The sequence below is a fragment of the Crocodylus porosus genome, unplaced genomic scaffold, assembly GCF_001723895.1.
Source record: "Crocodylus porosus isolate Cpor-Errol unplaced genomic scaffold, CroPor_comp1, whole genome shotgun sequence".
Taxonomy (NCBI): domain Eukaryota; kingdom Metazoa; phylum Chordata; order Crocodylia; family Crocodylidae; genus Crocodylus; species Crocodylus porosus.
Genome location: NW_017728906.1, coordinates 163,160,801 through 163,179,612, shown reverse-complemented (window position 1 = coordinate 163,179,612; position 18,812 = coordinate 163,160,801). Strand labels below are relative to the sequence as shown.

General features: G+C 42.5%; 1 protein-coding gene across 6 annotated transcripts in view; it reads left to right on the top strand.

Annotated features, from left to right (window-relative positions):
• The window catches only part of RXFP2 (relaxin/insulin like family peptide receptor 2), a 55,442-nt gene that overhangs the window by 15,404 nt on the left and 21,226 nt on the right, over positions 1 to 18,812 (top strand). For 2 of the 6 annotated variants that reach the window (XM_019530106.1, XM_019530104.1), the window contains exons 3-10: positions 4,709 to 4,786; positions 7,052 to 7,157; positions 8,735 to 8,806; positions 11,228 to 11,299; positions 11,812 to 11,883; positions 12,212 to 12,283; positions 13,959 to 14,030; positions 16,413 to 16,484. In XM_019530106.1, the coding sequence (XP_019385651.1) occupies positions 4,709 to 4,786; positions 7,052 to 7,157; positions 8,735 to 8,806; positions 11,228 to 11,299; positions 11,812 to 11,883; positions 12,212 to 12,283; positions 13,959 to 14,030; positions 16,413 to 16,484 (616 nt within the window). Of the gene's footprint in view, positions 1 to 4,026; positions 4,067 to 4,708; positions 4,787 to 7,051; positions 7,158 to 8,734; positions 8,807 to 11,227; positions 11,300 to 11,811; positions 11,884 to 12,211; positions 12,284 to 13,958; positions 14,031 to 16,412; positions 16,485 to 18,812 lie in introns of those variants that run through there. The other 4 variants (XM_019530110.1, XM_019530108.1, XM_019530105.1 and 1 more) reach the window with 4 other exon arrangements.

Genomic DNA, 18,812 nt, shown 5'->3' with positions numbered 1-18,812 from the left:
CTGGATACACTGATGCTCCCCTTCACCCGCAGGTCACACATTGCGGCCAGCAAGTGGACCATACTGGCCCACAAGGGATCAGGAAATTTCCTGATGCACTCCTTCAACTACCTCACCAGTGCCTGCACATCTGGTGACAGCAGCTTGCCCCAGCCAGAAACATTGAGCCCCTGGAACTCCTTCATTTGATTCTGACATTCCCTCACTACAGATATCACCTGGCTAAGTAGGGCATTGCCAGCGCTGAGGCTCTCAGTGGACTCGAGGAAGGACTTGAGGACCACCAAGGTCTGGGAGATGTTATCCCACTCAGCTCTGTTAAGGGGCCCGCTGACCCCAATCTACCCAAGCAAGGCCATCTCATGGATAGCCTTCTGTTGTTCCACTAGCATCCTGAGCATCAGGTATGTGGTGCTCTACTGAGTCTCCGCATCCTGCATTATTTTGTGCTGGAGGATGTTCAGCTCTGCCTGTTTGTATCGCAGCATCTTGCTCCCCTTGATGCTCTGGTGGAAGTAGCATGCCACCTTCCTGCATTTGGAAATGAGCTTGCTGGTGGTGCTGGCACTGTCACCAGCAGACCTGTCCCCCTCCAAGGCATCCCTGACAATGAGGTGGAACTTGTTTGCTACACAGTGGATGCCAACAAAGGTGGCATCATGGACCACCTTGACCATATTGACTTCATTGTCAGTGACCATGAAACCACAGGTGAGCTCACCCTGCCCAATGAGCCACCCCTGCACCAAGCAGTTCATGGCCCCCATGGTCTTGGTTGCCATATGGCTTGAAGGAGAGCCTACCAGTGGCCTGACTGGTTGCACCAGTGCCCTATGAGGGAGAGGTAGGCATGACCTCCACCCTGGCTGCTCCAGATGTTTGAGGTAAAGTGTAAGGCCACCTGCGGACCTGCCTTGCGCAGCCCCTCCCTCAAGTACTCCCTGCATGCCTCATACAGGGAGGGCACCACCATCTTGCTGAAGGTGGTACATGCAGGCACTTGGTATGATTGGGCCGCAAGTGCCATGACCAGCCTGAGCCTTGGCCGCTCAACTAAGGAGAAGGGCTGGCCATCCACAGCAAGCATCTCCCCAATGCTCTGGGTTATCTCGTTTGCCCTTGCAACGTACCCTGCTTTCTGTCCACCTTTCCCCCACTGGTCCGGGGTGCTCTGCTTCTGCTTCAGGGGGATGGGGGCTTTGCAGCGAAAGAGGGACTTCTTTTTGGGTATGCTCCTGCTGGTGCCAGGCTGAGGAGAAGCAAGGGCAAGGGCGTGGTGCCTGTGGAGATGCATCAGCATCCCTGTGGTGCTCATGTGTTTTGTTCCCTTTCCCTGGCTGGTTTTAGCTCAGCAGTGCAGACAGATAGGATATGTGGGATCATCTTTCAGCTCAAAGTGATCCCAGACCACACTATCCATTCACTTCTGGGTTTCAGGTACATGTGCAGAAGCTACCTTTTCCACCTCCTCAGCAGGCAGAGGCACAACAACAGGAGGAGTGGACTTAGCTCAGCCACTTGCCTCCACAACCTCTACCTCAACCTCCTCTGAAGTACCTTCTGGGGAAGGAGACCTGGCTCGGTGGGAAACTTGAGAAGTTTGGAGCATAAACCCAGATGATTCCCCCTCCTTCCCAGAATTTCCCTTGCTATGGCACTCAGATCCAGCTCTTCCTCTGGCACTGGAAGGCTCAGGATGGGAAATGAAATGGGGGTGGAGAAGACTGTCATGCTTTTGCTGCTTGTTGTTGTGGTGTAGGGGGGTTATGGCTGGTGCTACTGGAGGGGATGCAGGCTCGGGCAGTGGCACTGCTCCCCTCTCCTCGCTGCCAGTAGAACCAAAGGCCTCATGCCTGCTAGTTGTTGGAAAGAGGCCACATCTCAGTTTGGGGGTGGGGGACTTACATTTCTCCCTCTGCCCCCTTTTCCCCACCCCCAAAGGCTTGCCAGCTGCTTTTTCAGCACGCTTCGTAGTGTGTTTGGTATGCTGTAAAATCTGTGTGTTCTTCTGTAATGTAATATATATTTATGTAATATATGTAGAAAATTGTAGTACGTATTTATGTAATAAATACAATATATAAATGTATGTATGTGTTCCTGTATAAATTCTATATTATAACAGGCAATATATGCTGTGCTTTCCTGCACAGTGAATGGAATGCACACTGTGAGAGAAAGCACAGATTTTTTTTTCTGGGGACAAATAATCAAAATAGACTAACAAAAACAGAAAGAGGATTTTGGGGGAGGACTACATTGAAAGGAAAGGAATGATAATAAAGGGTATTAGCAAAGGAAAAGGTATTGGAGAATTCCACTTACTAGTAACAGGCTAGCAAATAGGAAGTGATAGACTTTCTCTGGAGCTGCTGAGCTGCTGGAAGACACAACTCAGTAAGCTGACCCCAAGGCCCAGTTCAAAAAATGCATTTTATGCTGTTTTCTGTCCCTCCCCCAGAGCACTGGAATTGGAAGGGACCTCAGGGGAGGATCACAGTCACTGGCCAGCTACACACATCAATATCAGAACAGTCCTGTTCCCCCCCTCCCTCTCCTCAGTTTCTCTTTAGCTGCAAGCAAACTGGCTTCAAAACTTGGAACATTTTGAAATGTTTCAATGCCCTTTCATTTCAAAGCTGTTTTGAAGCCTTTTGTTTAATTTCAATTTCACTGTTTCAAGCTCAAAATAAATTGAAACAGCATTGAAACAAAACACCCATTTAAATTTTGTGCAGCCCTATTGGCCAGCATGTCCCCTCTCCCCAGTCCTGCTCCGAAGTGGCTGGCTGTCAGTAGCAATGGGGTGGGGTGGGAGAGTAGAGGTCCCCACTGCTTGGTCCTGGCCCAAGACCCAGACACTCAGACCTAAGCCAGCACAGCTAGGGGAGGCACATGCAGTGGGGGCCTCCATTCCAGCCCCTAGCCATTGGTTGGCCTAACAGAGAGCCAGTACCATGGCTTCTGCCTGCACCTGGAAAGGTGGGCCAGGCAGCAGGGGTTGTTGGGTGGAGTAACAGAGGCCCCCATCACAGCCTCCTAGACTCAAGCCAGCACAGTCAGGGGGGCTGCATCAGGGGCATCTTCTCCCCTGTCCCCCCACACTGCCCAGCCTGGCTGACAGGCACAGGCAGGACCCTGGGGACAGAGGATTTGCTGCCATGGTTCTGTGACAGCTCTGGAGTAGGCCTGGCTAGGCGCTTGGCTGGAGCAGCTGAGCATGAGCTGAGTTCCAATGCATCTCTAGCATGCATCCATGCAAGGGGGAGGGAGGAGTGGGGGGCCACAAAGGCACCTGGGATGCAGGTGGACTTGAACCTAACTTGAGTCACTACAGAATCTGGTACAGAATTTCAATAGACTGGTCTTACCTAAATCACTTAAATCTGATATCACTAGGGACAGAAGTTACAGATAAACTGGTTTACGTGACCAGAAACTGGTTTAAACCTGTAACAGAACAGAAGTTCTACATAAATCAGTTTCAAAATGGCTGAAATTGGTTTAAGATAAACCTGGCTGAATGTAGTATCAGACTTAAATGATTTAGGTCAAACCAGTCTATGAAACTTATGTCCCAGACCCCTTCCTGGTTCAAGTTAAATCAGAGTCCCCCAGCATCCCAGCATGCTTTTCATCCCTGAGCTAGGCTATGCTGTCTGCTTCAGACAGCAGAGCTGACCCTGTCCCTCTGCTCCCCAGCTGGAGTAGTGAGGGCTGGTTCACTGGCCTCACTGGCTGGCTCACTGGCCCTCCCAGGCAAAACCCAGCTGTGGTGTAGGGTGAGGGAGGGGGGTTATATTCTCCTTCCCTTGAGTAGAGAAGTGTGCCTTGCCCTGCCCGCTTAGTGCTGGCTGTGACTGTAGATTACAAATCTCAGAAACACCTGGAAGCAGGAAAAGGAAGTGATGAGCAACCCTGCAGAGTCACGCTGTTGTGATTGTGTACTACAAATCCCAAAGACCTTGGGGGCAGCAGGAAGAGGAAGCAAACACAGCCCATGCTGGCTATGTGCCAGAGAGCTGTGCTCTAGCACCACGCTGGCTTCTGGCTTGAGCCACTGCAGGTATGTGGCTGAATTTCCAGAATCGCAAGCAAATGTCTGTTCATTTGCTTATTGGTTCAATCTTTGCAGCTTAGACTAACCTGCAAAGACTGAATCAATTCAGCCTCGGGCTTTGTGACTGTCTGTACTTTGCCCAGAGGTTCCTTCTAGCCCTACATACCTGTGATAAAGTAGTAACTTGATTCTCAGAGGTGAAGAGCAGTCACAATTCCCCATGCAATAAATTATAGATCCTCTTCAAAAATCTAAAAAATTGAGCTTAAGCAGAAACTTCAAAAAACAATTAAGGTAATATTTAAGAAAGAAATAAGGTATGGGAGATCGGATAAAAATATATGTTTACGTATAGGCATGAGAGGTGGCTTGGTTAAAAAACTTAAGGATTGAATTATATAGTGGATGGTTAAGTCAAAACATTCCCTTCCAGTTGAAAAAGCTCACTGCTTGAAGAAATACAACAGTTAAAAGTTCCTCTATATATTGTTGACCAAACAGCAGCACATACCAACACAAATGTATGCTTATACCCACCAAAGTGACTTCCATTTTTCAATCTTTGTATTTCTCTTTCCCACTTCATCACTTTCACTGCTTGATACACTATCGACAGGGCAGCTGACAAATGTTAATATTGTTTTATAGGAGACAATAGTGGATGGGCAAATATATTTGACATGGTCCATGGAAAGCCTAATTATCTGGACTTATCTGAAGAGTGCTGTAAGTGATACTGGATGAAAAGATCAATACATTGATGTGTTTTAATTTGATTACCATGATGACTTAATACTGAGCAGATTGCAATGCTTTTGTTTATGGTTTTAATCTACCTGGCACTTCTAAATTACTTCATTAATGAGAGTCTTTACCTTAATTAAGAGATACCTAGTAGAATAAACCAGCTCAGCTCCCAATTGTGTTATCTAGGGTACAGACATTGTTAGCATGTATAAAAGAACAAAGTCGAAGGGCAGACTATGGAAAGTTTACTCACTGGTGTCATGCTGCTGTTTTTATTAGCATGTGTAGAGAACTGTCATTTTGCAGAGGAGTTGAGGATTTCAAGTTGTGTTCCCATTTTGATTTGGACCAAAAACTAAACATTTCTAACATCCTGGGAAACAGAATAAAAACATTGTTCTGAAAAATGGGAACAGTTCACTTTTATCATTTGAAAATAAAATTTTCCCTGTGTGGTAATAAGGAATATGGAATCCATAAGTCCCAGCTGAGTCAGCTGCCTTGAAACTTGGAAACTGGCATTCCCAGGGCTTTCAAAGCCTCAGCAGCTGGTAAGCTCTCCACATAGATTACCTAAAAACCCACAGCCTGGCTCTCCACAAGCCCAGCAGACAAACTCTCAGCAAGCTGGGCAGGTGGGTGAGTGTCAGGAAACCAGGTACTTTTGTTCAAATTGAAACATTTCTGTGAAACATTTGCAATTCAGAGATTCCATATTCACTGATGAGGAAACTGTTCCAGCAGAGAATTTCTAAGAAGCTCTACCTTTTACATGTACCATGACAAGACATACATAGTTATTACTCTAAGGTGCCCATCCCAGCCGTTGTTGATATCACATAAAAGTACAGGTGTGGTTTAAATTGTATTTCTATCTTCCAGAGTTTGGTATCAGTATTTTAAAAATTAACAATCCCTTGAGATGTTGAATCATGTTACTGTTCAGAGAAATAAATAGCCAGATCCCTGTTATTACTCTAGAAGTTTGGGTAAAGGCGTGACAGGATCTGATACATGATCTACAAAATCACACCTCCTGGCACGCCACATATGCATGGCAGGAGGCATGATTGTGGAATCCAGCATCAGATCCTATCACACCTTATTGCTGGTGTAGGGGGAGCCTGGGATCACCATACTAGGCTCCTCCTGCACCAGCAGGTAGTAAGCTTTTGCAGCTGTGAGTCCTGCAGCTGTGGCAACACCCATGTATTGCCATGATTGGGAGCCCAAGCCATGTGTGGCAGTGCCTCACAGTGTAGTTAATTTAAATGTGTAGCCAATCTAAATTAATTGCACAATTAACCAGTTAATTATGTAATACATGTAATGTGTAGTGGAGGCTAAAGTAAAGTAATGTACCAGCTTGTTACTCAAATGTAGGAATAGTTGGAGAGAGAGTATTTGGAGGTGCTTCTTCTGGAAGCCTTCTGGATTAAAATTCAGATGCAGATCAAAGTTTTCCAGAAAACAGGATGCATCTACATATGCACATTTACTGCTCAGTAACCTAAATTACTACACAGTAACTGAAAATTACTGTGCAGTCCAGGTATGTGTCTACATGTGCGTGCTTGTACTGCGCAGTAGCTATGGCAACCTATGCCGATTTGAGTGTAAATTTGAAACCTGCATGTTGTAGGTATCAAATTTACACCTGATTAGTCACTGTGCAGTAACACACATGTAGACACCTTACTGCGCAGTAATACTGTGTGTGGACATTAATGCTTTTAATGCCTACACGTGTAGATGCCGGCCTATTTTCACTTACTGTGCAGTAATTTACATTAGTAATTTACTGTGCAGTAAATTTAATGCAACGTGAATGCATTTGTGATATGGTCACAGAGTAGGAGCCTGAAAACTGCCATACTGGGATAGAGCAGTGATCGGCTACTCCAGTATCCTGCGTCTGACAGCATTCAGTGTCAGATGACTTGCAGGAAGGTTCAAGAAACACAAATGCACATTTGTGGAATAACTTGCCCACAAAGGAATCTTTTTTCTTCCTAACCCCTCTGTTTAGAAGCTGGCTTATGCCCTGTAGCATTGGTATTCATATCCTTTCCAGATTTTTTAAATCCAAACTAACTCATCTCTGGACTTTCTTGTTATTTATATAAATGCCAGACCCATTTTTGAAGCAGAGTCTTAAAAGGAAACCAAAATTAGGCATTAAATATAACACTGTCATCCATATATTCAATAATCATATATAAAATCACTACTTATTTTTTCTAGGTCTCCACCAGTATCCAGAAAGTTGTGACTGCATAGAAACTGAATTAGAATGTGTAGATGTTAATTTAAAATCTGTTCCACTTGTTTCAAGCAATGTCACCCTACTGTAAGTAGTTCTGAATATTGTACCGTCATAAACACAACTCTGCCTTCTGCTTGCTCACTGGAATAAAGTTCCTGTAGAAACAATGAGATGGTTAAATATACCCTACATATGTAGAATATGTGCAAGTCTACTGTTCCATCATGTGAAAATGATATCTTACTCCTTTGTATCCCTACTTCTTTCCTTGACAACAGAAGAATTGGTCATTGGTATGAAACAAGTTCATTCCCTTGGACTAATCTATTTGTTATAGTTTCCCTAAAGATGGACCTGACCTACAATGGCATTTTGAACTCTACAAGTTTAAGTGTGCTTGGGTTGTAGGAATTGATTTGGTCCGTTTTAGAAATGACCTAGTTGTGAAATTCAAGCTTGAGGTAAGTTTCCAGTGCAACCACCCATAAAGTTCCAGGGTGTCTGAAGCTCAGGTCCTAAGTTTTTTGGCCACTGGGTAGTATTATATTGAGAAGGAATGAGGGTCTGTGGTGTCAAGAGGCAGCCACAGGTCAGGACACCTGTCTGCCATGAGCCCCAGGAAATCTCACTGCACTCTGGTCCAAAAACACCTTGTCATCCCAGCCTGTTTCCATTCTCTTAATCACATCCCCATAATATTGGGCCTTGTCCCCTGCTTCAGTCCACAAACTAACAGATTATAAATGGCTCAGCAGCAGAACCTAGTGCCAAAGAGCAGCTAACATGAGGCCTAGAGTGGCTTGACAAGGAACTGGTAGATGAGAGCGGCACCACCAACTTCTCTTATACTTTTACTGTAAATCTTTGAGGCCATGACTGCATTTTTATTATGTATTTGTACTGTGTCCTGTGCCATGGAGTCCTCATCTATTACTAGATCTCCTAGGAGCTACCTTGGTACAAAAAAAGAAATAACAACATGGTTCTGGGGTGCAGGTCCTAGCCAAGTCCTTACTGCTCTCTACCCAAATCCCTTGTATGACTTCCACTGGCCAATCACTTCTTTCTTCAGGTGTTATGCAGTCATATTGTATACTATTAATGGCACCAAATTTTACTCGAAAGATATCAGGGGTGGATGAAGCGATCCTAAAGTTTCATTTATTTTGTACCAGTCTAAGCTATGAATCACTGTGGATTCTTCAAATACTACAGAAATATGATATGTAGAATTATGAATGTCTGTGTTAAAAAGGAAAGAATAGGAACTTTGTTTCTTTTTCACTACTAGGAAGCTGTTTTATTATTCAGATTATAGCATAAGGTTTTCATTCTTTGTCTATAACGTGATAATTATCAATGGCCTTTCTAAACATAGCTAGTGCTTTAATTAACCTATACCATGTTCTCAATTACATTCACAGAAAATAATTAATTCAGTAATTAGAGCATCTAAATTTACAGTACTTGCAAAATAAGCAAAACTTGTCTTAACAATGATAGAAAGTTGGAATGATATCCAGTGATTGAACAAAAGTGTTTCCCTAGTTTATCAGTGAGGCACTTGATCAGTTGTACTAATTATAAACTCTAGATTATGACTGCAAAATAAACAATTAATTAAGAGCTTATTGTGAACTTTCACACACCAATTATTTTAGGTCTCTTAAACACAACCAGATCCATGCTCTTCCAGATGAAGTTTTCAGCAGATATACAGAAGTGAAGAAAATGTAAGTGTCCTCTCAACAGTCTACAAATTCTAAGTGATTATTGCATTATGGCAAATGTACTACATTCAGTACTGAATTACTTAATCTGCCGTGTTGCCTTTTAATGTCATAAAATGGCATTTACTTATGGAATTCAAATCATAATTATGAGGGCTTCTCATTCTAGCAGTAAGCATGCAGACACAATGCAGCTTTTAAGCAGCACACAAATATATGGTCTGCTCTCACACAAATATATGGTCTGTATAAAAACAGAGAAAATACTACGGTGGAAAACATGATAGTGCCACAGTATTTTAAAAGACTCAACACTATAAAGCCAGGAATGTAAAACATACTCTGTGCAGAGGGACAAATTATGGTTTTAGCAGCAGTCTGTGGGGCAGATTTACAGTGCTAGGTTTTTGTTAGGGGTGAGCAAAGCAGGCCCTTTTCAATTCGGATTTGGATTCAACTCAAATCAGGGACAATGATTTGGTTCGTTGATTCGGATCACTGTCCCTGAATCAATTCAGCCAAATCCAAATCTGAAGATTCGATGCCAATTCAAAGAATCATCAATTCGGACATAGACACAGCTTTAAATGTTTTTTCTACATACCTCTAGGTAGCAGGTAGCTCATGAACACTGTGATGCTGGGGCGCATGGAGTGTCCCACAGAGGCACAGGGGGCTCCCCAGCACACTTGGCAGCAGACCCCGAAGTGTACCAGAAGCACTTCTGGTCCACGTCCTGGTCTGCCAGGGAGCATACTGGGCCCCCATCCCCCTAGCTTGGTGACTGGTGGGGGTCTACTACAGACCACCCAACCAAGGGGAAGAGCTACACCAGGAATTCTTAAGTCAGCTCATGGAGGTAGTTAGGTCAAAGGATGTGGCCATCATGGGTGACCTGAATTTTCCAGACACCCTATCCAACATGTTTTTTCAGTTAGTTAGAAAATCTGTAATTTTCCTGTGCTGTTAACTGACCTTCCATGGGCTGAGGATAAGCTTTTTGAGTAGGTGCTGCCTTCCTCAATATTGGTACTGTCTGTAGCAGAATAAGGCCATGAGGCTGTTTGGGCCTGTGGGCCCTATTGCAAAAAAAATCTTTTTGAAAAATAAAGCAACCAATGACCTTTTCCTGAAATTTGTCTTATACAGCTTTAACTCTGGCTTTCTTCGGGTTACCATAGAAACCAGTTTGCTCTTCCTAGAATAAAGTAGAGCATAGACATCAGTATAAATTACATAGTCTGGTATAATGCACTGCTAGCAAACAGCATTCCCTTCAGGCTGTGCTGATAATTCATGTCAAATGTCGTTCTCTCATAACCCCTCATAAGGTTAAAACATAATTAACAGCTACTAGGTACATATAATCCTGGGTTTCCTATATCAGTTAAGAATGACAGCTGAAAAATCTGTTCTTCATACGCCAGATATAAAATAAATCCTTGCAAATCTTCTAAGTACAAACTATTTGTGTTAATTCATTGATTCTTATTTGATGGTATGCATTTAACAAGTAGTTCCTTGTTAAACTGCTATCCATCCAAAACTGATTAGGAGCTTTGAGGAACTACAGTCATTTGAAAGGATCACAGGATTTGAAGGAGCCTAGCACTAAAACTAATTTTATTTAAACATGCCATAGAATTCATCTTCCTTTAATGCATTACTCAGCATGGAGTGGGATATATGTTAATTTTAATTATTAAGCATAGCTGAAATTCACAATGATGTAAGTTTACGTAGGAATCTGGTAGGTTTTTTTGTCCCACTACTTTTACTTCCCCGGCCTTCTTTTATACCCAATGGCTCTGCCCTCTGTGGGCATGGTGGATTTGTTCCATAAAGTGACAGCATCTCCTACTGACTGGATGCATCTACATGTATGATTAATGAGAAACAATAACTCTAAAGCAGTTTGAGCCAGAGTAAACTACTCCTGGGCACAGCATCTACATGTGTGCCCAGGACAGCAGCAATTGGAGCCAGGGTGGAGCAAACCCCCAATCAATATCTACACATTCATTTTAGTGCAGTGAATTACTTTGCCATAAAATAGTACTGCCCCCAACAGTACTATATTATGGCGGAGTTAATTAGTTTACTTCACCCTAATACCAACACACATGCAGATGGTGACACTTTATTGCAAAACTAATTGGACTACTCTGCAGTAAAGTGCACATGTAGATGCACCCCTGAGATGTAAAATACTCTGCATGACCCAGAAGAAAGTTGCATTCTGATGGGAAATATTTAACTAAATTCCAGTGTAATGCCAATTGTATTAATTAGCATTTTCCTTGGTATTATGGGGTTAATTTAGCTCAACTTCCTTAAATAGAAGAGGGTATAAATGTGAGATTATGAATTCTAAAAAATTTCTGACATATAACCATTTTAGCTTTTTTACCCTGTCTATACTAGATTTCTGCAACATAATTGCATTCAGACAATATCAAGAAAAGCATTTTTTGGATTATACAAACTTCAGAAATTGTGAGTAGTTGATTATTATATTTTACCTTTTGATATCTCTGACTGCCTAATATTGTCAATACAAGTTCTTAATTTATAAACTAATTTATAAACTCAGTCAAGAGTCTGCAGTGTAGTGGGCTAAGTGACATGAGCCAGAATCACAGCAAACTTGGTTCATTTTATCTAAATTACATAGGTGTCCCACTGCCACACAGTGTAAGATTGATACGCAAAGCACATTTTCTAAAGCCATATGGTGTTAAATATGTAGTAAAATGAGAGGAAAAAAATTAAATCGAATTGCATTTTGTATATGAGAGCCCTTGTGAGAAAAATGATCACTATCATTCAGGATTTTAAAATACAAAGTTGGTTGCTGCAGTCATTTTATTTCTATGACAGTTGTCAAATCAGTATTTAATTGCTAAAAACATTCTTTTTTTGGCAGGGAGTGGGAGAGGACAGGTCATAATTAAACTAAATCCAAGCATACACATTTTAATTCCAGTATTATGTTCCTTCTTTCACAGATATCTCAGTCATAATTGCATCACCAGTCTGAAACCTGGGATATTCAGAGACCTACACAAATTGACATGGCTGTGAGTATCCATTTCTTTTTACTTTTAAAAGCATTGCCAGTCATAGATTTAAAATGATAAGAAAAAATCATTCACGTTACATTTGTAATTAGCTTTCTGCAAAAAATTATGATTAAGTTATTCTCATTCAGGATAGCAGATTTCTGAAATTTCTTACTATTATACCATAGTCTGGATATTAGTTATCTTTAGATATCTAATTCTATTCACTTTGAAACCTCAGTAAGAAACAAATGGGCCAGCTTCTTTATAGATTAGTTTCCAAATCAGTTTTCCACTGTTTTTACAAGTATCATGCTGGTAGTAATTAATCTTTCTGTCTTGCTAGAATTCTAGATGATAACCCAATAGTGAAAATTTCACAACAACTATTTACTGGTCTAAAGTCCTTGTTTTTTCTGTAAGTACTAATCTTGAACATTTTTCATACCTGTGTTCTTCTGTGTCTATAAAACTGCTAACAATATAAGCCATAGTATACTTTCTTTCTTTCCATAAGATCTGAAAACATTTTCCTCATGAGTGAATCATACCTTTCAACTGTTTGCACTTACATAGTCTGAATTCAAATTTCCCTCAGTCTTTAAGATAAAGTATTGTCCATGCAATGCCTGTAAATATCATGCTGCTAATGAGAGCTGATTTATATCCTTAAAATCATCACTCTATTTAAACTCATAATTCCCTTCTTACAAGACACAAAGAAAAGTCTTTTTAAACTGAAATCTCTTGGATACACATAAGCAGTGGTCCTTCTAAGCTGTGTAGCATACGTGGCTGTGCAAGCACACCTGGCAGCATAGCATAAATGCCCCTGTGCAGCTGTGCCTACTGCACAACTTAGAGGGAATGCTGCACATAGGAAACTCCTATCCTATTTACTTCCGAAAGGAAGTACTAAAAGAGGGTGCAGTAACCAGGGTGCTGTAGGGACACATGTAGATGTACCCAGTGATGAGTGCACTAGAAAAAATTTTATAAGACGTGCTCAGAACTCCTTCCAAACATGAATTAGTACCTTACATAAACAATAAATGATACTCTTCTACAGATAATCTAAAAGACTTCTTAAGTCTACAGTGGGCCTGTCTACACATTCATTAATGAGTTTTTGCTAATGCACACTATAATTAGTACCTCCATTGCGAGGTACTAGAAAAAGTCACATTAGCCTGTTTTAATGTGCATTAGTGAAAGTTCATGGTTTGGGGTTTTTTGCCATATAAATGCACATTAAAATAGGCACATTCAAGTGCATGTATAGACATGACCAGTGAATCATGAGTTCCTGATCCCAGTGGCATGCATGGACTATTAGATTTGTTTCTTAGAAATTGAAATTACAGCTAACTTAATGATAGCTGGAAAACTCAATGAACCTGAGTTTTGGTAATGGGATACAGAAGCTTGCACTACTAGATAGTTGATTGCAATCCAGGCCACAAGAGTAGAGATGGAAAAGTATTGCTTTTTAATTTGTGTTTAATCATTTATATTAAATTATTTGGTTGTCTCAGCCAGCTTCCTAGTAGGCAATGGTTTAGATCAGCTACCCCAGTTGGCATTAATTGTCCCCTATGCCACCAGTTTCTCCAGAAAAACCAAAAAATGAATGGACAAATAGTTGAACAACACTTTAACCTTTGAACTGGACCCTCCAAAAAAATTGAGAAACACTGAAAGAATGGTATAAAAAACGTTTACTACCACTAGATTTTTTTTAATGAATAAAAATTATCCAACATTGTTATTATGGCATATTTCACAAGCATTGCACTTATTTACTGTTTATTAAGAAAATCCTTTTAATATGCTGGTCAGAAGGTAATGGGTTGACATGGATTTTTATAAAATCTGGATTGAATTTCTCAGTTTTTAGACAGTGTAACTAATCTAATGTTATGGATTCATCATCAGATTTCATAGATTTCATAGACATTAGGGCTGGAAGGGACCTCAGAAGATCATCGAGTTCATATCCTTTCTCCATGCTTTTCATATTTTTTTATTATTAGAATTAGTTTTAAAATATAATGCTCAATTTCCTTTTATAACAGTGTCTTCTTTTTATGAAGGTCTATGATAAACAACTCACTTGTGGCCCTTCCCAGGAAAATATGCACTCAAATGCCTCTTATTAACTGGATGTAAGTACATTATGCAAAAGGTCCATTTGGTTTATTACTTAAAGGGTAGACTTTTCAAAAAACATTCAACACTGACTTAATTGTTCTCCTATTGATATTAATGGCCCACACTGAGCACTGTAAAAAATCTCACCCTTAAATATTTACTTAAGGTTGTTCAAAAAAAGTCAGTAACTAGTAAAGCTGTGCGAAGCTTTAGTCCCTGATTTGATTCAGTGGAAATTCGGTTCAATTTGGTGGCTGAATCTCTAACTCTGAACTGAATCAGAGGCCCCTTTAATCTCTCTGAATCTAATCAGAACCCTCTGAATTGATTCAGAGAGATCCAGACAAATTAGGAGATTCAGACATAGACACAGCTTTAAAAGTTTTTTCTACATACCTTGAGGTACCAGCACAATTCATGATTGCTGCGATGCTGGGGCACATTGCGCAACTCACAGGAGCATGGGGGGGCCCCGATGTGCTTGGTGGTGAACCTGGAAGTGGACTGGAAATACTTCTAGTCCACTTATGGGTCTTCTGGGGAGTGCTCTGGGGACCCCTGGCACCCCCTTGGCTCGGCAGTTGGCTGCAGGGGGACCCCAGGTGCCCCTCGCCCAGACCCAGGAGGCACCAGTCGCTGAACCAGGAGGACACAGGGGGAGCCCCTAGTGTGCTCCCCAGCAGACCCAGAAGTGGACCAGAAGTGCTTCTGGTCCACTTCCGGGTCTGCCAGAGACCCATGTGCCCCAGAATTGCAGTGTTAATGAGCCAGCTCGAGGTATGTAGAAAAAACATTTAAAGCTGTGTCTATGTCTGAATCGCTGATTCTTCAAATCAGCATTGAATCTTCAGATTTGGATTTGGCTTAATTGAATCGGGGACAGTGATCTGAATCAGTTAATCAAATCACTGTCCCTGATTCAGGCCGAATCCAAATCCAAATCCAAATCGAATAGGGCCCACTTTGTACAACCCTAGTAACTAGTCCTCTATGGAGATAACAGAATAACCCAAATGTGGAGTTTTTAGGTCAAGGCATTTTGAAAGGCTTCCAAACAGAGCATTAGGAAACTTGCTGAAATGGAACTGTCAAATGTGTCAAACAGTCATCAGACAAATGCCTCACTTAATTTTCCCCAAACTTAAATAGATTTAATTGCCCCTTCTACTGACCTGTGTCAATCTGCTCAGTGGTAGCAAAAATCTGGGGCCTTGCAATTCGTTTTCTTGCTGGAAGAAAATCAGTGGTGCAGAATCTGGATAGATGCAAAGTCAGTGGTACTTGAATTATAGCCTGCAGGCCTGATCCAACCCACAGAGCCAAGTCATCCAGCCTATGGGGCTCCTCATGGGTCCAGTAATTTGGCAGTGGGGGAACAGTGGCAGCCTTACCTTCCATGACTCCTTTAATTGTCCTGCTACAGCAATTAACACTGTCACCGTTTCCCTGCCCCCAAATTTCTGGACCTGTGGGAAGCTCCATGGGATGGATGTCAGGGCCCCACATGCCAGCACATGAGGATGTTCTGCAGCTGGACCAAGCATAAGGGTTCTGACCTGCACCATGGTCCCAGGCCCAGCTCTCAGGGTCATCCACGAGCTCCATCCAGCATGTAAGGCTGGCCTCAGTGCCAACCCTACATGCCAAACCAGCCTGTGGCCTGGCTACACTTTATTTATCTCATCTGGCCCATGTGGCTGTAAGATTGAGCACCACTGTGCAAAGTGGAAATTGCTATATAGAATTATAGACACTTAAACATAAGTGTCTTGGAATGTAGGGAGTTGCAGTCAGCACATGGAGGGAACCACCCCTTCCTGTAATCTTCACCTATGCAGCAATGCTCAGTTTTCAGTAAGCTACCCTACACTAAGAATTTCTAAGTATTGAAAGTAAAGTCAAAAGGAAAATCTGCTGTTTTTGGAACCCTTTCTCCAAAAACTCTTATATAACAAAACTTGTAACAATACAGCATTTTTCTTAGCTTCTTAAAATGTGCTTTCATGCTACAAAAAAGAATTTGTAAAACTGTGTGTAACAGCTCCATCTGGTGATCTGTGCCATCATAAATATAAATATTTCAGCACATGGAGAACTCATGAGAAATTTCAGGCATATTGATTTAGTCTTAATAAAATTAGAGAAGACAGAATGCTAGAATAACAGAAAGCAAGTCACAACCAAGAAATGAGGTAGTTTTTTTATCTGGCATTGTGTTCATGCTCTAGAACAGTCTTATTGAATCAGGGATGATTTGGCAAGAACTCTAATAAAAGTCAAAAGGACAAAACTGGCAACAGCCAACAACAAAGTTTGAACCTTGAACTCACTGCTATGAAAATGTTTGTACAACTTTTTCATGAAAAATAACTCAAAATTTGCCTATTTTTCTTTAGGGATTTTGAAGGTAATCACATTAAAGCCTTAACTAATGCCACCTTTCTGGAATGTAATGCACTCACGGTGCTGTAAGTAAATAAACATTGTACTAAATTACAGCAGTGATGAAACCTCAGAATATTTTTAATCATATTCATCAACATAGCATTTATTTCCTTTGATATAGCTGAGCCAGGATGCTTGTGTTTATGGTGTTGAACCCACAAATATATACTATATAGTCTCCAGGAAGTGGTCTTTCTATCATTTGTTCAATAAACAAGTTACAAATTAGGACCCCTTTGGTGTTTCTGATTTATGATCAGCTCACAAGTACTAGAAAACAGCTTTATATTCTCACTGTTGAACAGAGACAGAGCTGAATTTGAAGGAATGTATTCAGCTGCACTGCAGTCTAAAATGGGAGCTATGGCTATACAGCAGCAGTTTTCACTTGATCAGTAACAAGATTCTTCAATCTGTTTCTCCAGATATGGAAAGCAGCATCTGAATGAGGCTAAGATTCAACAAAAGCAATATCTGCAGGGCAAGAGATAAGAAAAGCTCATACACGTTGTATGCACAGTTTTTTCCACATAGGAAATGGATGCCTCTAGAGCAGGACAGTGCAAAATTCAATAGGAGCTACAGAGTAAATATCTGATGTTAGACTTCAAGCACAATAAGATTTCTATCAAGGGAGAGAATCAGGCAGACTTTAATCAGTCAGATTTTTTTTATTTCCTTCAGGGAGAGCTTTGCTTGATGGAAGGTGCATCTACATATGCAGTTAATGTGCCTTAATGTTAGGCAGCAAAATAAGGTGCAGAAAACTGCACCCAAGAATGTGTCTACACATGTGCCCGGGTTGGAAGTAAATTTGCCCCCAATGGAAGCAGTTGAGTCCAAGGCTGCTCCTACCCCCCTGCCCTACTCTGCCCCCCTACAGAAGCCAGGGGATTTCAAGCTTCCTCAGTGCCAGACCTGGGCTAGGCTGGGCTCCAAGGATCAATGGGGTGCCATCCTGGAGCAGAGGACAGCTCCCAGCCAAGTGGAGCTTGGGATCACAGCCCCGCTTGGCAATGCTGGCTTGGGGTGATACCCCGTGGTCAAGTGGCAGCAGTGTCCTGAGTTCTCCCCTTACTTTGCTTACTGAGTTTACTGAAGGGGTGGGGAAGCTCTCTGTCCCTGGTCCTGGTGCTACTCATCTCTCAGCTCCCCCAGGAGTCAGGGGATGAGCAGCACCAGAATGTGGGACCTCTGTCCCTACAACACTGGACTGGGGACAGAGAGCTTTCCCAACCTCTCAGCTCTGCTGCTGCCCACACAGAACTTGCCCCAGTCATCTCCCGCTTCCTGCCTGTGCCAGGGGAAAGCCAGGACCTGAGCAGTGCTGGGACCAGGGTGAGATGCAGTGGGGGGGCAGTAAGCAGTGCTGGGATCTGGGGGTTATATGGGGGCAATAGGGGGGGCATAAGTAGTGCTGGGATGAGGGGGAGACATCCTCCAGTCCCAGCACTGCTTCCACCCTGGCATCTCCTCCCAGTCCCACCACTATTTACCTCCAATACTGCTCAGCTCCTGGCTCCCCCCAGGCACGGGTAGGAAGTGGGAGCCAACTGGAGCATGTGCTGTGTGAGCAGCAGCAGAGCTAAGGGGATGGGGAAGCTGTGTGTCCCCAGCCCAGTGTTGCAGGGGCAGAGAACTCTTCCATCCTTTCAGCAGTCAAAGTGAAGGGAGAGCTCTAGGCACTGCTACCACTCAGCCATGGGGCACTGCCCAAAGCCAGTGCTGTAGTGCCAGGCTATGATCCCATTAATGATTTCGTTAATTGGTGGAATGAAATAGCATGCAATTCAACAAAGATAAATGTAAGGTACTCCACCTAGGAAGGAGGAATCCCCAGCATACCTACAGGTTGGGGGATGACCTCCTCAGCAGCTCAGAGGCTAAGAGAGATCTTGGAGTCATAGCTGACTCCAAGATGAACATGAGCCGGCAGTGCAACAAGGCCATCAACAAAGTGAACCGCAACTTCTCGTGTATCAGCAGATGCATGACCAACAGATCGAGGGAGGTGATGCTCCCCCTCTATGCGGCATTGGTCAGGCCGCAGTTGGAGTACTGTGTCCAGTTTTGGGCACCGCACTTCAAAAGGGACACGGAGAATCTGGCAAGGGTTCAGAGGAGGGCCACTCACATGATTAGTGGCCTCCATGAAAGACCCTACGAGGGGAGGTTGAGGTATCTGGAGCTTTTCAGCCTTTACAAAAGATGGCTGAGGGGTGACCTTGTAGCTGCCTATAAGTTTATATGGGAAGGACAGCAGAGAATTGGGGATGTGCTGTTTACCAGAGCACCCCAGGGAGTAACTAGGAATAATGGGTGCAAACTAGTGGAGAGTAGATTTAGGTTAG